Below are 19,445 nucleotides of genomic sequence, written 5' to 3' on the forward strand. Positions count from 1 at the left end.
CTTTATCCTAGGGGGATTCTTGGCTCTACACCTACATACATGCTAGGTATACTTTAGGTAGACCTAGTTGGGATTGCATCGTAGGAGTACGCATTATTACGGTCATGTGTTTTTATACCAGCCTGTACTCAAGGTTTTAGCACTATGGTAGAAATCCACCATCCATTTACTCTGTTGGTGCATATAATTTATATCTGTTCCTGTCCGACGGTTCTTTCAGCGCACCTATTTTACACTAGAATGACGATGGTTACATAAATGCGATCACTGATGGGACAGGGTTGTTGTGTTCAATAGTTGCCAAGAACTATTTTCTCCTAGGTAAGAGTCCTGCACGGAATATATCGAAAGGGAGCAATGGAACTCGCGGGAATCCCAGGCAAATATCAAGGTAAGTAGGGCATAAGTCGCAGACTACAATGAAGGCTACTATACGCTGCCCTAAGCAGCCCATTACAGTTGGGTGGAAGTTTGCCATGGAGTAGGCCAGTCTGTTGGATTAGACTTTGCAGACGAGCAGCCACAAAAAGGCAGAGTTTTTCTGTGTGTCACCCGCCAGCCAAAGGGTACATTGCAATTGTGCTGCCAAATAATTATGTTTGGATTTCGGGGCATTCAACCCCCCAACCCTTCTCAACCGGTCGTTGTAATTTACAAAGCGCAACATGCCACCACACCTCATTCCAAATCAAACTCCCCAATGCAGAGTGTAAGATGTGGAATGTGTATTTAGGAATATGGACAGGGAGATTATAAAAAAAGTAAAGCAGACGGGGATGAATTACCATCTTTGATAAAAAAAACTCTGCCCCGCTCTGCAAGTGGTAAGATGCTCTAGAAGGCCATTTGAGTTCACCTCATGCTTCTATAGTCCACTACCAGACACTGCTGCCGGTTTATCTCACTTTTGCCAGTCCCTGCTTTCCCTTGGTCACGTTTTCTCCGTCTTTCTCTTCCTATTTTGCTTTTGTGAGTTTTCCCCTCACTTTCTAGCGGCCCCTAGCTGATGACGAAAATTAAGTGCCTGTCCCAGAAAAAGAATGCCAGTGGGTCCATCGGCTCAAATTTAGAACAGTCTGTGACATGCATTTACTACATTTTTTTCAAACGCAGTATATAAGGTGACACTTTTTTTCCCCTGGAATATCCATCAGAGCCAAGGTATCCGAATGGCAGTGAAATGCAAGGAAAAACAATGTTTTTATATTCAAACATTTTTTTAAATAAAAACAAACAAATGAGAGCTTGTTTAAAATCGGTTTATTCCAGGTATAAAAAACGTTACTGTAGTTTAACATCACCCACTGGGCGAATTTTAAATATAAAGGTTTAGAATTATGAAAATAAATTTAGAACCATTATAAAATACACAGTGCACATAAATACAAAATCTCAATACAAAAGTACCAAATGTAAACAAGATATTACTGCAAAAATATTATGTAAATAACAAAACATCTGTATGTTGAACAACATTAGCTAATATAGCTTATAATTGAAATACCCATCTACTTCAGTTGACAAAACATGAACTAAAAAAAGGACAACTGTTACAATCAATCAACACATAATGTAAAATGATAACTATCAGTAAAAAGCAGCCTTGGTCAGAAAGGGCCAGAACCACGCTATATGTTTCAGAGATCCACACAATATACATTGATGTATCAGGGATCTAGATAGGAATCGCTCCAACAGCCCGAGATTATCCTTAAATTCCGACAGAGTTTTAGCCCTCGTGGACCAATACCAGACATCCCTTACTGTACGGTATGAAATGCAGTTAGATTCTGAGAAACCATGAACACTCAAAACTTACGTTTCATAAACTACACTATAAAAATACTTCAGCCGGTTTCTTGTGCTGCACAGGGATTTAGCAAAACTACATTTTCTACATCATGTTTCTTGCAATTTTAAGTGGAAACCGACATCAAGACCTTGAGGTAGCACTACTACAACTGCCCCAGTTTTCCCACTTTAGGTGTGGCTAGTTCACCTGGTCTTGGATATTCCCTTACAGTCTAGCAAATGCAGGGTTTGCAGTATAGATACAGGATTAGGAATACCAGAATGTAAAGAAAAAAAGAGGGCAGGTGGATCTAAACATACACGACAAGGCACAACCAGAAATGTAATGGGCTTGTAGTCTTTCAAATCAGGTACCAACAGGCACTAATAAGGTGATTTTAATAGTAATGCTTGTAAGCAGGACCAAATAAACTGAGAAATGTTGGAACGTAGTAATCAAATATTTATTATATTAAACAAAACAAAAAAAGGATTTGCACCTCTTTAAAAGTACTGGAGTACATTTCTGTGAATTTCGAGTCCCAGACAATCACTGCGTGTTGATTTAAAATGCTTAATTCAGATGTTGCAACAACATTCTGGGCAAGCCAACACGAACCCCATTTACAGTTTGTATTTTTGTTAACTAGAAATGATGGTAGGTCTATTTAAGAAGAAACCAAATTATTCAATTCTGGAAGAATAAACAATAGGTGATATTTTTTCTTTTTAAACCAACGATTTCACAGTTATAAAAACAAATCTGATATGGAATAATCACGATTTACAGTAATAGTATGACTCCTTTTTGTGAAGATAGGGTACAAAACACCATTAAAGCCAAAAAACAATAAATAAGGCACTCACAGCCACGCACTTGCGACTTAGGAAGGCTGCAGCTTTAAAGGGCTGTTACCCATAATCGAAGGATGTCATTTTTTAACTATTTGTATGTATATTTTGCACGTGGGACTATTCATTGACATGCAATACTAGTGCAAAATCATAAAAGATAATGCTTTCACCTCGAAATGGATATTCTTGGATAGCCTAGTGAATACAGGTCTTGCAGTACAGATACAGGATTATGAACACTATAATAAGACAGGCTAACGCTACCAGAAAGCAAACTAGCTTCATTTGGGTAGGATAAACTAGCAAGCAGGAAATGACAGAAGCTGGTTGAGCCAGCATCTTATTAAACTTGGAAGGACGAAAGGCAGATTTGGCTACCTTGTATTCAAACATCTCCTCTGCAGGTTGAAGGAAGCTCAGTGTCAAGTATTCAACCCACAGTGCAACCGTGACGTTCCCAGGTGGAGTGTGCAAGTTCCCAGGTGGTGTGTGCTCTGGTGCTACCATCAATAGGGTACACAATCCACTCACAGTGCTTCTAATGTGGCCCACTACATACTAAGTACTATAAAAAAGTTCTCCATTACCCATCCTTCTGCAGACTGTGTATGTCATTTACCTGTACATACTACCTAAAAGCTTTTGTTCGTGCTAAAACAAAAAACACATTTCGATTTGTGAGGTATCCTTAATGCAGACCACTAATCAGTAGTTCAGTGCAAGAATGTTGGGGGCCAGAAAGGCCAGACCACCATTTGGTTTGTGTCGAAGAGGCGCTCTTCACTTCATGCAGGATACAGCACACTTGAAAAGTTTGACCAACTTCAGTGTCCAAAGGTTACCAATTTCCATTGACATTTAAAAATGAATTGTTCCCTTTTCAGAAAAAAAAGCAAAGCAAAAAGTCTGTTTTCTATTTCGGCAGGCCAATATCTACACTCTTGCTTCTTTCTTTTAAATAACGTTGCTTGAAGGCGTTGAAGGTGGCATTGGAGCCAATAGCTGGAACCGGGATAGTGGTTTTTTCAGGCGTGAAAGTACTCGAATTTGAAGTAACAGATTCTGGTAAATCGCCTTCTGGTGAGAGAAAATAAGAAACAAATAAGTTACTGCAAATACTTTTTTCTATATTTCCTAATGATCCAGTACGGTGCTCTGTTTTACAACTCGCATGTATTTTTTTTGTTAAAGAAATCGACAATTTCGGATTTTTCTATATGAACCAATAAAAAAATAAAACCATATATAGTCCTATTGTCACACATCATATTCCTCACACATATATATATTAGATCCAATACAAAGGATTACACTAATAGTTAAGCAAAGATGGCATGTTTTCCCAGGCCTGCACAAGCAAAAATTCTATTACACGATTTCCAGTTCTTTTGCAAAATCTATCTGCTTCAAATACATTTAGCAGTGTCAAGTCAAAGAATCTTTATTCGGCGATTAAAAAACACCATAAAAGCACACGCATATATACATAGTAAAAAGTCATTAAACATTTCAAGATTCTTTGTACAGAGGGTTAACAAAACATAAAATACAAGTGAAACCGTGTACAACACTTAAAAAGGTTAAAATTAGAAACATTTCAATCTTCTCCCCTAGTAAGCCTTAAACGGAGTGCTACCTTAATAAAATTCATAATACTACACAATATTAAGGGTTCCGAAGCTTTCTGTAAAAATACTAATGCCTCCCTAGCGTGGACCAATTTAGCTTTTTTTAAAAGGTTTACTAGGAATCTGCGCCTGGGCATTGAGTAAAAGGGGCAAAGTAAGACAAAGTGAAGGGAGTCCTGCGGAGACCTGTTGTCGCAGCCGCAGGGCCCCTTCTGTTCAATTGATGTAGCAAATCCTGCTGGTGATGCCAACATAAATGGGAGTAGGTTCAGTCTGAAACGGCACATCAAGAACCTATCCTGTGCGTTATACATGAGGTACAAGTATGGCTCCATACCCTCCACGCTCTTCACTAGGTAATGGGCCCTCACTGTCTTTTTGCACCCTTCAGCCTCAGCTCTGCATAGGTTTTTCCGCTCTGGAAAAATTCTCCCTACTAGCAGCTTATTCTGGGCTACAATAGGTGCAGGGTGAGTAAAGAGGTTCCCGAAGCCTAGCTCCTCTAGGGTGTTCTTCACATAAAGGAGCCAGGGAATGCGCATACACTTGTCCCTCTCTAAACAGTCCAATAAGATTTCTCTACTAAGTGTCGCATCAGGATTGACCCAGATTTTTAGCCAAGCAATAATGGGCCTCAGTTTTACCAGGTCTTCTATATATGGCCTCCCTAACTCCCTGTGGGCAATCAATCCAGCAGTACTTTGGGGTGCCCTCAAGATTGATTTCAAATATTTATTTTCTTCTCGTTGGATTCTAGTGGTATTGACAAAGCCACATACTTCTGCCCCATAAATTACCTTGGAGCATAATACAGAGCTGTACAAGTTCATCACCTGTTCCGGGGACCATCTTCCTAGCCTCCTGCCGTAGCTAGCTATTGCCCCGTTAGATGCAATCATTTTACCACAACGCTCCTCCACCAAGGAATCAAACTGTAAGGCACCATCAAATGTTACACCGAGATAGGGAAACGTTTTGACCTCTTCTACAATGTGACTCCCTATTGTATATGTGAATTTGGAGGTAGTTTTTTTCCCCGCCAGGAGCACATAAGATTTACTCAGGTTAACAGAGAGGTCCAGGGCACCCATGAACTTAACAAATCCATCAATCAAGATTTGTAAGCTCCTGGGTGTACGTGCGATCAGTACCGCGTCATCTGCAAAAAGCAGAACAGGGATATGACGCGACCCGACCCTTGGACAATCTGCCTTCAGACCTAACAGAAACTGCTCCAAATTATTAATATAAAGGGAAAACAAAAAAGGGGAAGAATGCAGCCTTGTCGGACTCCACTCATACAAGGAAAAGAGCTAGTCAGTCCCCCCTCCCTATTGAATCGGACCTTAGCCGTGGTGTCGCTGTGCAGTTCCCTCAATATATTAATTAGGCCACTCTCTATCCCCATACTAAACATCATACCCCACAATTTCTCCCTATTGACGTGGTCAAATGCCGCTGCCAAATCCATGAAACCCATGTAAATGGATTCATCACTAGCCATGGTATATTTGGTAGTCAGCATATAAAGGTTCAGGCATTGGTCACTAGTGGACCTCCCTGTCCTGAATCCGTATTGAGTGTCCGAGAAGATGTTATTTTCATCGGTCCACTTGGACAGTCTGTTAAGAATTGCCCTCCCCAAGAGTTTTGCTGACACGTCGATCAGGGAAATCGGGCGGTAGCACTTTGGGTCATCCCTGTTGCCCTTCTTAAAAATCGGCACAATTACTGCCGTGGACCAAGACGGGGGCAGGCCACAGGTAATAGCAGTGTTAATGACCCTTGTCATTAGGGGGGCCCAAAGTTCAATGTTACTCAGAAACAGATCTGGGGGGATTCCGTCGGGCCCCGGGGCTTTATTTTTAGTCAGGCCCTCAATCCCTGCAGTGATCTCCTTAATGGAAAATTCTACCAATGGGGCCTCAATTGGAATAGCCGATAACTCTACAATAGAGCCAGGCTCATGATTGTACAGACTCCTATAGTGGGTAACCCACTGCTCTGGGAGGATATTAGGCGCTATATCCGGGGTGTCTTTTTCCTGGAAAGTTGGGTTATTAATTATTTTCCAGATGCCCGCTAGATCCTTTCTTTCCCCTGCTTCTCTTAAATCTGCCCACGCTTCCGCCTGCAAGGCGAGTTTCCTCCTCTTAATCTCCTTTTTATAATTTTCTCTACACACCTTAACTTTATGGGGGACCCTTGGTTTAATTTTAAGGCAGCTTTTCAGCTCCCTCAGAGCTTTGGAGCAGTCTTTGTCGAACCATCGAGGGTTCCCGTGGTTCTTTAGTGGCACTCTAGTCTTTAGTAGACCATCGACCAGATTAGCGATCTGGTCGAATGCTTCCAGTATCCTCAATCCGTGGACTTCTGTATCTAAACAGTCATTGATGGCAAGTTTGCCAGCGTCCACCAGGTCCTTGTAAAACTTTTCCCCATCAATTTTAGCCCACTTTAGTCTCCTGCCCTGGTCTGTTGCCCTCTCAGTGAAAGTGCGTTGGACTCTATTACTTGAGCCCACCCTGTACAACAGCTCCAAGACAAGAGGGTTATGGTCACTCAAACCACTCCATTCAATCCCTGCACTAGTTATCTTATTTATCAGGGATCTTGAAACCAGGATATAGTCTATGAAGGATGAGCATCCTCTACCCTTAAATGTGGGAGGGAGTGTGCCATCCTCCTGCGTCCCTATGTTAATGGTATGTTCAAGGTCATACATGAGCCGGAGCGTTCTGAAAGCTGAACCTATCGGCGTATGAGAAAAGTGCGGCCCCTTCTCCATGGGGCATTGGGACCAGTCTGTGTTTATTTGGACCAGTGCCGGGCACAGGTGGCAATTATAATCTCCCATAACCAACAGCCCATGTGGGTGCCCCTTTTTTTGGCCCGTTATGTCCTGGCCCAGCCTATGATCTAATTCAATAACAAGAGAGGTATGGGATCCCGCTGTCTCATTGTTGTAAATATTTACTACAACAAATCTAAGCCCCTTCCCGGAGAACCTAACTGCCTGAATCCTGTGGGAGTTCCAGTCAAGACAAGTGCAACTGCCCGGAAGGCCCAGGTCTATATAAATAGATAATCCTCCCATGGCTCTCCCTGATCTTGATTTTTGAGCGGGTACAAAGAAGCACTTGTACCCTTGCAAATGGAAGTTATTCTCCGAGGCCCAGGTCTCCTGCAAACAGATTAGATGAAATTTCCTGATATATTCGAGCCACTCATTGTTATTAAATTTTCCAGCCAGACCAGCTATATTCCATGAAATAATTCTTAGTGCCTCACCCCCCTGCACCCCTCCCCCCCTGGGGCCCTCTTTGTAATTCATACCCTGGCTTTTCCATATCCGGCCCATGTGCCCCTCCTATACATGCAATATCTACAGCCCTAGGTTCATCCAGCACAGGCATCCAGGCACAACTCAATGACATTTGCTTTGCCTCAGGACTGTGCTTCTCCGGCTCTTCATTCAAAACCCCTTTACCCCCTACTCCCCATGCACCATTATCTATTTGTCAATCTACCCCCTCAAGGCCATCCAGACAATGAAACCGATTGAATGTATGAAGAGGTGGCTCTGGGCGGCTGAATAGTGGCCTGGGGTTAAACTCGTGATGAACACCCCTCCGACCCACCCTTTCCCAGTTATCATATGATCGAGTCGTATGTGCAGGGGCAGGGATGGGGGGAAAGAAGAAAGACATGGAGGGTTTGGATTGTTGACACCTGCGATCTATTCTTTCCCTGGCATATGTGAGCGACAGTTCCAGCGTCCCTGAAGCTCACCAATATGCAATCCCCTATAATGGATTTGCGTGTTCTCCCCACCCAAGGCACCCTTCTAACCATTATGATTTCATTGCTTAAGTGTACTGGTAAGGGTCTATTCAGGTTTAACCACTTAATTACCCTGCTTTTTAAGGCACAGAAATCCTCAGCTTCACCCACCTCTAGCGGTGGAACACCCGCCATGACTACTGTAAAGTCATTTGCCTCTGGTGGTAAATTGGGTCTACGTGGCCTGGGGGGAAGCTTCATTAATGGTGTTGGTGCGTAGGCCCTATAGGATTAGATGACTTCTTTGGGGCAGGGTTATTCCTCTGTGTTTGTGGTGGGGCGGCCGCAATTGCACCCTGTGAAGGGGCAAGATGCGTAACGCTTTTTGGGGGCTGTTTCGGGGCTGTTGGGGTGGCAATAGGCTTAGGAGGCCTTTCATGAGAATTGACCGGGATTTTCATACTACTTAGTGTAGCCTCAAGAATGGTTAGTCTGATTTCCACCTTTTTGATGCTTTCACTAATTGGTAACAATAGTGACCTGAGCAGGAATTCCAAGTTACCTAGCGGGGCGCAAGAGAGGGGGGCATTAACAATGTTGCTTGCAGTCTCTTTAATCAGAGCGGGGGCCAAACCATCCTGTGCAGCGGGTTTAGGATGTGAGTCATCCACTGTTGTCACAGTCGGTATGGGGGGTTTAAATGACTGGGGGTCTTGGGTTTGTTTTTTCCCTGGGCGCACCTAGTCTTCCTCCTACGTTTGTTTGGGGGGGGCCCAAATACACCTTGTGCCGCAGCTGGCTTAGGTTTAGCTTTCCTGGGTTTCGGTGCTGGAGGAGGTTGAGAAATTAGATCAATCGTCCACCTGCTTGGGCTTATGCTACTCACTGGGGTTGAGCTCATAGGTGACGCTGAGGGAGTTTTTGTACAATCCCTCAACAGGATCGGGACGTCTTCAATTAGGGTCAACTCTTCGCTAGGCGTGGGGGGATATTCTCCAAGAGGTCTACTTTTCAAATTATCTATAGAGCGTCTCCGCTCAGCCCTGAGCCGGTTTAGTGTGCTCTCCTTGTCCACATCCCCCACAGCCCGAGGAAAGTAATTCTCTAGGGTCTTATTTTTAACTCCTCCCTGCCTCATGGGGGTACTTTCCCTTGCCGGGGACGGCATGGCGTCTTAGAGTGTGATAATAGCTATGGGGCAGTTTATCAGTTTGTTGGACCAGAAGCTTGATGACAGAAGACAGAACCAAGAGAGTAGGCCCAGCCCAGCCTACTCCGGCCTGTGACGGCCTTGGACGGTCCCGCCCTTGTGCCGGGCTTCTCCCGGCGCGCTCCCGCGAAGCGGTAACCCTAAGGACTGTTATGCGCTATGCCGTTCTGTGATAGGCTGATAGGCGGGGGGGCGTGGCAAGCGGGGAGAGCAGCCCAGGTGTTACGAGTTGGGCGCGCAGGGACTCCTGGACACTGGAGTCCCTGCCAGGAAGCTCGCAGCCCCGCCGACTCACTTGCCTGCCCCGCACTTCCCTCAGCAATGTTCCAGCCACTCGGCAGCAGTCCAGGAAGTTTCACGAGCGCTGCGGGACCCGCGAAGCGAGTCCGGCGAGGCGCTAGGCGGCTCCTTGACAACGAGCAGGACACAGCAATCCACAGTCTTCTATAGGGCAGAGGTCAGTACCACACAACTCCAAAAGGGTCCCAGTAAGCAGTGGGACGAGTCCGCTTTTACTCCGTTGGCGGGGGGCGTGGCCAGCGGGGAGAGCAGCCCAGGTGTTACGAGTTGGGCGCGCAGGGACTCCTGGACACTGGAGTCCCTGCCAGGAAGCTCGCAGCCCCGCCGACTCACTTGCCTGCCCCGCACTTCCCTCAGCAATGTTCCAGCCACTCGGCAGCAGTCCAGGAAGTTTCACGAGCGCTGCGGGTCCCGCGAAGCGGGTCCGGCGAGGCGCTAGGCGGCTCCTTGACAACGAGCAGGACACAGCAATCCACAGTCTTCTATAGGGCAGAGGTCAGTACCACACAACTCCAAAAGGGTCCCAGTAAGCAGTGGGACGAGTCCGCTTTTACTCCGTTGGCGGGGGGCGTGGCCAGCGGGGAGAGCAGCCCAGGTGTTACGAGTTGGGCGCGCAGGGACTCCTGGACACTGGAGTCCCTGCCAGGAAGCTCGCAGCCCCGCCGACTCACTTGCCTGCCCCGCACTTCCCTCAGCAATGTTCCAGCCACTCGGCAGCAGTCCAGGAAGTTTCACGAGCGCTGCGGGTCCCGCGAAGCGGGTCCGGCGAGGCGCTAGGCGGCTCCTTGACAACGAGCAGGACACAGCAATCCACAGTCTTCTATAGGGCAGAGGTCAGTACCACACAACTCTAAAAGGGTCCCATTTAGCAGTGATCTACAAACTTTTTAAAGCCGAGCCTCCATGTACAGACTAGTATTTGTGTCTAACCGTTCAAAAGTGCATTAAAACAGTGGCGCGTGGAGGTTGTACTGAGGCAGACTAATATTTTGCAGCAGCCACATGCTTATTTTTCTCTTCCAATGTGTAGGCAAAAGCCCCTTTTCAGCACTATTCTTGGCTAAGTTTTATTGCTGGTTTGAGGCCTCTGCCCACTGGGACACTGCTGAGCAGGTCATGTGACCCATAAAACATGTTGCTCTGGCTAAATCCCTCATTAGCACATTTAAATTTATCTACACGTCCCTAGTATAATATATTCTTTGTACACAGGGATTGTACGGTAACTGACACTAGTGAAGTGTAGCACTTGTTTTGCCACCACTAAAGTGACACTAAAACATGTATCCTGGCTTCCCACTGCAGCCTGGTGCTGCAGTTTTAAAACTGCAATTTCAACTTGTCAAAAGAAACCTTTTGTCAGGTCTAAACCTTCTGTGTTCATACTTATAAGCCCACCCGCACCCCTAAGGTCGACATTAATTTCCATAGGGCAGGGTACATAGTATTTAAAAGTAGGACATGTATGTCTAATGTTTAACCAACAGTAAAGCTACTGCTGGTTTGCATTATTATATTTAACAAGCATTAAATTCATTTTGGGGAGAGCGAGAAAAATGGTTCAAGGGCTTATTTTAATAGTAATTTAAAATTCAATTTAATAGTAAAATGGGATTTTATATTATTATGAAAGAATGGATACTATTAGAAAGTAATCATTTTGCTGCCCAAAACCAAAAGGCTTTCCTGCCAGTCTCCGGTTTTCGCATGAGCGCTGATGCCTTCACTGGAGTGAGAAGTGGATTCCTCCCAGACAGTAAACAAATGGCTTTGAGTGTGGGGAGGAGTCGTTCTTCCTTGAGAAGGTAGACCGGTGGCTGTGGTTAGCCCCTTGCTAAGTTTCAAAGGATGCCTACCCTGTCATTGCCAGACCTGGGCCTGACTCCCTTTTCTTCTAGGCAGTCAGGCAGGCTCCAAATCCAGGTGGAGTAGGAGAGCTGGTTTAGGGGGAGGCAAAGCATGGTACTCCACGCACAGGTTGGTACTGGACAGAAATGCAACACTCTTAGACACCCACTTCATAACACTAATGGACTTGTGGTAAACAGAAGCCAGTTGGCTAACCTATTACTAATTCAGGGACACAAAAGGTGGAAAAAAAAGCCTGATTCCGGAATGAGTCCACCTGACCAGTTTCATTTGGACATGTCCTTGATGCTGCTGGTAGTTGCTGTTGGGGCAAGTCCTTACCCTCAAGTGCTGTTCTGGAGGTCCTGGGAAACTTGGTTGGTGTCAGAGTGCACTGCACCTGCCTAAACCTAAAACCTGGGACTTAAAGTCAAGGATTTTTACCTTGAGAACTGGCACGACAGAAGACGAGAACCAATCTGCAGAGGGTGCATTGCCAATGGGCATGACTTGGCTTCTCCGCGGCAGCAAATTCTATTCAGCTGGCCTGACGTCGACCGGCATCCAACAATGCTGAAACCTAGTCTTCTACATACTGAAGCGGTGCCCCACTTAAGAAATTCAACTTCCAGAAAAGAGACCAAGTTCAAAAGTAGATATCTTCATCAGGTCCCAAGCCAAGCAGCAGACAATTGAGGTTGACAAATTGCTGGGTGCGGACTCCAGAAATGTCCTGCTCATAGCTTTTTCCTTTATTCACGGCTTCACCGAGACCTCGCCCTTTGGCAACCTGTTGTCACCAAGCCAGTCTTAGGATCCAGCCTGCAGCCTTCTCGAAAATTGTGTGAAAGTAACTTCCTGCCCGGGACCAACCTTACCCTCTAATGCCACTTGCATTGCATCATGCGCGGCTTCACTTGTTACACTTGCCTCGAGTTAGCCCAACCAGCTGCCAGCAGTTGGCACTTTGCGCTTTTTTGGCACTATTGTTATTTATCCCTCTAAACATTTATATCTCAAGATCCTCTTATTGGATTTTTGTCATTTTGGTGTCATTTTTGTTCTTTAAAATAATCTAATTTTATAAATTGGAGCAAGTACTTGAAGCTCACTAATATGTTTGAGAGAAATGATTTCTATAAATAATGCCACTTTCCAAAATAGGAATTGACATGAGGGAAGGAGTTTGAAATGGGACGGAGGGTGGCGGGGGGCCGTGAGAGTAGAATCAAAATGCTTACTTACCTGTAGTAGTAGTTTTGCAGCTGTGGGAAGTTTCTGGATTCACATGATGTATTATATTCTGCTATCGGTTGGTTGGAACAAGATTATTTTTAGACTCTTTTTTTGTGTGTGGACCATCTGGTACCATTTGGTGTCAAGTCTATGCTATTATGAGGTGAGATGTGTATCACAAGAAGTCTCCAAATGGTTGTTATCATTAGATTCTTTTTTTCCCTACTTCTTGGCAATTTGATTTGCTGTTGTGACTTTCCCATCATGACTAAAACAACTTTCTTATTTTATTTGCTCCTTGTTCCACGTTCATGTTGCACCTCATTTCTTGTAGAGGTAGGAGGATTGTATGTGCATTCAGAACATTCTTCAAGCTGCAAAACTACTACTACATGTAAGTAAGCACTTTGTTTTGCAGTGTGAATTTACTTGATGCAATTATTTTGTAGCTTTACGTTTGTTTACCATTGGAGGGTGGGTTGAAATGAATTGAACTGGCAAACAAGCTTTTTGGTAAGCTCTATCCCACATGTGACATTTATTTTAACGTCAATGCAGGATCGTTTGGTGAATGTATGCACTCATGTTCATGTGGCAGCTATACGTATGTCACTTAGAGAGACATTTGCTCCCTCTTTTCTGATTGACAGTGCTCTAGCTTTTGTTTCCAGATGTACGCCTGCTTTCTTGATGATGATCTGTACTATCCACCTAGCGATAGTGCTCTTAGTTACTGGTGAACCCTTTTTTGTATCCTGCAAACAATGCAAAGAATTACTTAAACGTCTTTCATGAAGTCCTTTGTTTCCTGCAACTAATACAGTACAGCCCTTTGTTCATCAAGCGTTGCAGTGCTCTTACTGCCTTAGTCTTCGGAAAAAACAGGTAGCTGAATTGTTTGGTTGACATGGAATTGTGATATTACCTTTGGATGAAAGTGTGGGTTCATTCTCATAAGTAGTCTGTCCTTGTGTGTTTGTAAATAGGGTTTCTGAATTTCTAAAGCCTGAAATGTGCTCACTCTGTGCAGTGAGATATCTGTTATCAGAAATGCTGTTTTTAGGGTTAGGACCTTGAGTTTTGCTTTGTGTAGTGGTTCAATCGGCTCCTTCATTAACTGCTGTAAGACCAGATTAAGGTTCCACACAGGTGTGGGTCCTGCTCTGGGAGGGGCTATTCCTTTTGCCCATTCCAGGAACCATTAGTTACAGGTTCCAGTGCTGTAGTGTGTCTTGATAACGCCAACTGGCAAGAACGTTACCGGCTTCATAAGTCCCTAGTACATGCTAACAGTGGTACCCAGGGCACAGGTCGTAAAGGGGCCCCCAGGGCTTGCAGCACCATTTGTTCCACCTTGAGTGACCCAAATAAACTACTGACAGGAGGCCTGCCATTGCAGACTGCAGGAGCAGTGCAACCTGCTCAAACTTGACTTTGCCCTCACCATGTGTGACAGTAAAATTCATGGTCTTCAATATAGGTCATTCACCCCTAAAGAAGGCCTCCTAAAGCCCAGGAGGAAGGGTGCATTATACGCGTACACTTACATGTCCATACCTTTAATATATATTCCTATAGTGCCCTTTACCATTAAAAAGTTTTCTCCCTCCTGACACGAATCTCGCGCCGTGAGCGATGTGGCATGCACCCACATGCTACCTTACAGGCTGCCCAACTGGTTGCCCCAGCTACTCTGCTATTGCTGCCGCCAAGACAGGATTCTGACGTTCTGTCAGGCAGTGTGAACACTCCCAGGAGTCTGGAACATAGGCCTCGGCAGGAAGGAGGTCACATCTCCTCCCTCCCAGGCTGGCTAGTGAAGAGGCACATCAAAGCAGTGGGCTTCAAAGGCTAAACCACCTCTAATATGCATCCAGGCTGCCTCTCAAGGGATGGAACAGGTATCCCACTGCCCCAGGCACATTTGCACCCAGGCAGGCGGGAAAATTAGATAGTCAGGAGGCGTAGATCCCCAAAAGCTAGCCACACCTCTAGGGATTGCCCATTTGGTCTGTACAGCCGAGGAAGACTGCTCACCTCTTTTAAAGTGGTAGAAATAATGGGTTCTGGGTAGAAAAGATGACCTACATCCAAGGGTGAGGCTACTTCAGGGGCAGATTAGCCGCTGGGGCTAGTAGCCCATTGGCCACTTGCATACCCACCCGTAAATCTAGGATTTAAGGGCTACCCCTGACAACAGAATGAAATGGTTACTTACCAGTAGGAGTAGTTTTGCAGCTTGAATAATTTTCTGGATTCATATGCTGTGCATCATTCCGCAATCTAGTGGTTTTGTCCGGAATAGTCTATTTTTTATTTTGGTTGATGTCGATGGTGTCAGGTACATCCCCTGCACGTCGACCTGGAGGTCGACGTGCGTGGTGGCCATCTTCAGATTCTTTTCGCTGATTTTATGTTGTTTTAATCCTTGTGTTGGTCCTTATTTAGAGTTTAACGTTGTACTTTGCTTACCCACCAGTTTGTGTTCCTTGTAGGGGACTGTTGGGTGGGTCGCATGTGAATCCAGAAAATTCTTCAAGCTGCAAAACTACTCTTACTGGTAAGTAACCATTTGGTTTTGCAGCATGAGTCCTTTTCTGGATTCACATGCTGTGCATCAGATTATATAGCAGTTTCTCCCGTGTTTGGAAGGCTGTGGTGAGAGGAAGACTTAGCAAACAGGTGTTGAAGCACCCTTTGTCCAATTTGAGCTTCCTTATTCATTTGAATGTCCACACAATAACGCCTTGTAAATGTGTGTGGTGATGCCCATGTTGCTGCTGCGCAGATTGCATCTATGGATATATTGCCATGAAAGCTAGTGTTGCTCATTTCTCCTTGTGGAGTGAGCGGTTAGTTGTATTGTCAGTACTTTTTTGGCATTGGTATAGCTTGTACTATCCATCTTGCAAAGGTTGCTTTAGTGACAGCTGATTCTGTGTTGATATGTAAATAAGCAACAGTTTTGCTTTTCTTACTTGTTCTGTTTTTTGCAGATAGTACAGTAGAGCTCGCCTTACATCCAGGGTGTGGAGGCTTTTTTCTGCTTTAGTTTGTGGTTCCTTGACGAAAACTGTCAAGATGAGGTTTTGATTCAAGTGATACTTAGTTACCACCTCAAGTAAAAACTGTGAGTTTGTTTTTAAGATTGCCTTATCCTTGTGGATTTGTAAATAGGGTTCTTGTATAGTTAATGCTTGTAGTTCACTTAATCTCCGTAGTGATGTTATTGCAATTAGAAATGCTGTTTTTGAGAGTAATATATTTGATATCCGCTGTATGCATGGGTTCAAACAGTTTTCCTATTAGCTGTGACAGCTCGGTATTCAAGCTCCATGCAGTTCTTGGTGGAGCCATTCTCTTTGCTCCTTCCTAAAATCTTTTGATGAGTGGTCTAGTGAAGAAGCTTTTGCATTTTTTTTCTCTTGTCTAGGCCACAATGCACAATGGCCGCGAGGTGTACCTTTAGGCTTGAAAAATTATGTTAGCGTCATGAAGATAGGTAAGAAATGTGACCACTGTTTCCTGTGTATTTATAGTCTTATTGTTGTTAGCAGGTGCACCATGTGGTATTTCGCTTCCATTTAGTAGTATAGCATTTCCTTGTTGACTGCTTTCTTGCCTCTTTTAGAATCTCTATGGTTCTGGACGGCAGTTTGAGATGTCCAAATTCTAGGTATTCAGGCGCCATGCCGCTCGTTGTAGCGTTGCTGGTTCTGGGTGAAAAAATTGGCCCTGTTGCACTGTTAGCAGGTCTTTGTCTGCTTTGATTTTGATCATCTCTCCCTTGCAGAGTTCTAGGATAGTTGAGTACCATGTCTGTCTAGGCCAACAGGGGGCAATTAGAATCATATTTGTTCCTGGTTAGTTGGCTTTTTTGTAGTACTCTCTGTATCAGGGGAATTGGTGGAAAGGCGTAGACAAACGTCAGAGACCAATTGAGTGAAAGAGCATTTCCCTATGACAGGTGGTGTGGAAACCTGGATGCAAAGTTCCAGCATCGCTTGTTCTGCATTGTTGCAAAGAGATCCAACACTGGTGTTCCCCAGATGTTGAACAGGGATTGAACAGTTGTTTGCTTTAGCTCCCATTCGTATGATCAACTGTTTTGTCTGCTTAGTTGGTCTGCTCTGACGTGGTCTACCCCTGGTAGATGTACTGTTTGCAGATTGATTTGCTGTGGTATTGTCCACTGCCAAATTTCTGGCACCAGTTTGCTCAGGGGAAAGGATTTCATTCCACCCGGTTTGTTCAGGTAAAACATTGTAGTTGTGTTGTCTGTTTGCATTAGGATGGTCTTCCCCTGAATCAGTTTCTGGAAGGCTTTGACTGCAGAAGAACAGTTTTCATTTCTAAGAAATTGATGTGTTTCATGGAGTCTTCTTCGCTCCATTGACCACGAATCTGTAGTTTGTTCAGATGTGCTCCTTAACTGTTGAGGGATGCATCCGTGGTGACTGTCAAAGAGGGAGTTGTGTTCCTGAAAGGTCTTCCCTGTGCTATGTTGTTGGATGCCCACCATTGTGTTCCTGCTTGTATCCTTTGTGTAACAACCACTAGATCTTGCCAACTCCCTGTGGCTTGTGACCAGCTGTTGGTGATCCATTCCTGGAATGGTCGCATGTGTAGATCAGCGTGAGGGATGAGTGGGATGCATGATGCCATCATGCCCATAAGTTTCATTACCTTCCTCACTGTCAGAGACTGTACTTTCTAGTAGAGGGCTGTTTCTTTGTAGATCACTTGTATCCTGTTCTGTGTGGGATAAGCCTTTGCGTTGCTTGTATTTAGTCTTGTACCTAGAAATGTTTTTTTCCCTTTCTGGGTTTGTTAATGATTTTTTGTGGTTTATCGAGAAACCTAGACCTTGAAGTGTTTGGACTGTCTTCTGTACCGGATTGTGGCATAGTGGTATTGAACGTCCCTTTATTAGCCAATCGTCCAGGTAGCGGTATACATTGATTTTTTTCTCTTCTTAGGTGGTCGGCCACTGCGGCCAGACACTTTGTGAACACCCGTGGGGTTGATTTTTTTCCGAATGGGAGTACCTTGAATTGGCAGTGTGTTCTGTTGTGTAGGAATCATAGATACTTTGTGTTTTTTGTTGATTGGAATAAGTAAATAGGCGTCCTTGAGGTCTATTGTTGCTAGGAAATCTCCTTTTTGGATTTGTGGGATTATTTCTTGAAGGGTACACATTTTGAAATGTTGTGTCCCTATGAACTTGTTTATGAATCTTAAGTCAAAAATTTTCCTTGGGGTTAGTTCTCGTTTTGGTACAAGGAAGTATGGTGAGTAGTTTCCTTTGTTCCTGTTTTGGCACTGTCCCTATTGCTGGATTTAGATACAGTTGTTTGATCTCTGCATTTAGCAGTGTTTGTTCTGATTTGGATAATTTTCCTATCCTTGGTGGATTTGCAGGTGGTGTTTTTGTTAGCTCTATGCAATATCTATGTTGTATCAAATTTAATATCCATTTGTCCGTTGTAATCATTTCCCACTGGTTGTGGAATAAGGAGATTCTTACCCCTACTGGTGTTGTCTGGGTCCTTCCTTGTGTGGAAGTCAATTAGTGGTACCTCTCCCTCTTGAGGTTTGGCTTCTTCCTCTATTTCCTCGCCCTCGAAAGGGCTGCTTCTGTTGTTACCACCCTGGTAACCAGATTGTTGACCCATTTGTTGGTTTGTGTTATGCCCCGGAGACTGTTGTGGCATCTGCTGGTTTTGGCCGAACCTGTGGTCTTTCTGTTAGAGAAACCTCCTCTTTTGCAAGATCCCCTTTGTTCTAGGGCCCCCATTGCCCTAGCTGTTTTGTTATAATAATAAAGAAATGTATAAAGTGCATGATTACGCCATCTCGGTGTGTCCCTGCGCTAGGGCAAGATCGAGTGGCAGCGACCCGGCTCCATGGCCTCAGCATTAACTTAGACAGGGAACAAGTGGGTTTTAAGCGCCTTCCTAAACCTAACTTCGGAGGTCTCTATCCGGATATTTATAGGGAGTTTATTCCAGTTCTGAGCTGCCAAGACCCGAAAGGATCTGCCTCCCATTCTGGCCTACCTCCCATTCTGGCCTTCCTCAATTTAGGCACCATCAATAGGCCAGTCCCACTGGATCTCAGGGACCTACCAGGCACATAGCTGGTGGCAAGGTCCTTCAGATAGGAAGGGCCTAAGTCCTGGGTAATGCGATGGCATGTGCACAGTGCTTTAAAAATCACTCGCTTCCTAACTGGCAGCCAGTGCAAAGCATCAAGGGCTCTTTTGGAAGCAGCCCTCCTAAGCTGCGCCAGTACCAGTCTCGCAGCGGCATTCTGCACTACCTGCAGTTTCCCCAGGCATTTCACAGCAGCGCCCAGATAGAGGATATTGCCATAGTCTAGGCGAGATGTAATGAGGGCGTGCACCAACGTCTTCTTTGCTTCTATAGGAAGGAGATCCATTGTTTTCCATACATTTTTGAGGACTCCGAAGCATTTCCCCACTACACGTCTGATGTGTGTTTCATAGGAGAGAGTGGGGTCCAGCTAGACCCCAAGATTTTTAGCCAGGGTACATTGCACCGGAGTGGGGCCCAGACTAGGAGGCCACCATGCCGACGTCCAGCCTGATGCATTTCCCCCCACCATGTGCACCTCAGTTTTGCTGCCATTCAACTTCAGGCAGTTCTTTGCCATCCAGGAGGCAAGTTCCTGCATGCATGCCCTGAAGTTAGAGGCTGCAACTTCCGGCGACGAGATAGGGAGATCACCAGCTGTGTGTCGTCTGCATAAGAGACAACCTCTACTCCGAAACC

General features: G+C 44.9%; 1 protein-coding gene across 2 annotated transcripts in view; it reads right to left on the reverse strand.

Annotated features, from left to right (window-relative positions):
- Window positions 1–1,243: 1,243 nt before the first annotated feature.
- The window catches only part of LOC147733880 (uncharacterized), a 71,002-nt gene continuing 52,800 nt past the window's right edge, over window positions 1,244–19,445 (reverse strand). Inside the window, exon 4 of one of the 2 annotated variants that reach the window (XM_086952783.1) lies at window positions 1,244–3,720. In XM_086952783.1, the coding sequence (XP_086808909.1) occupies window positions 3,560–3,720 (161 nt within the window). In that variant the 3' untranslated portion in view covers window positions 1,244–3,559. Of the gene's footprint in view, window positions 3,724–19,445 lie in introns of both variants that reach the window. The other variant, XM_086952782.1, reaches the window with a different exon arrangement.

This window comes from Lissotriton vulgaris, chromosome 1_2, assembly GCF_964263255.1.
Source record: "Lissotriton vulgaris chromosome 1_2, aLisVul1.2, whole genome shotgun sequence".
In the NCBI taxonomy this organism is placed as follows: Eukaryota; Metazoa; Chordata; class Amphibia; order Caudata; family Salamandridae; genus Lissotriton; species Lissotriton vulgaris.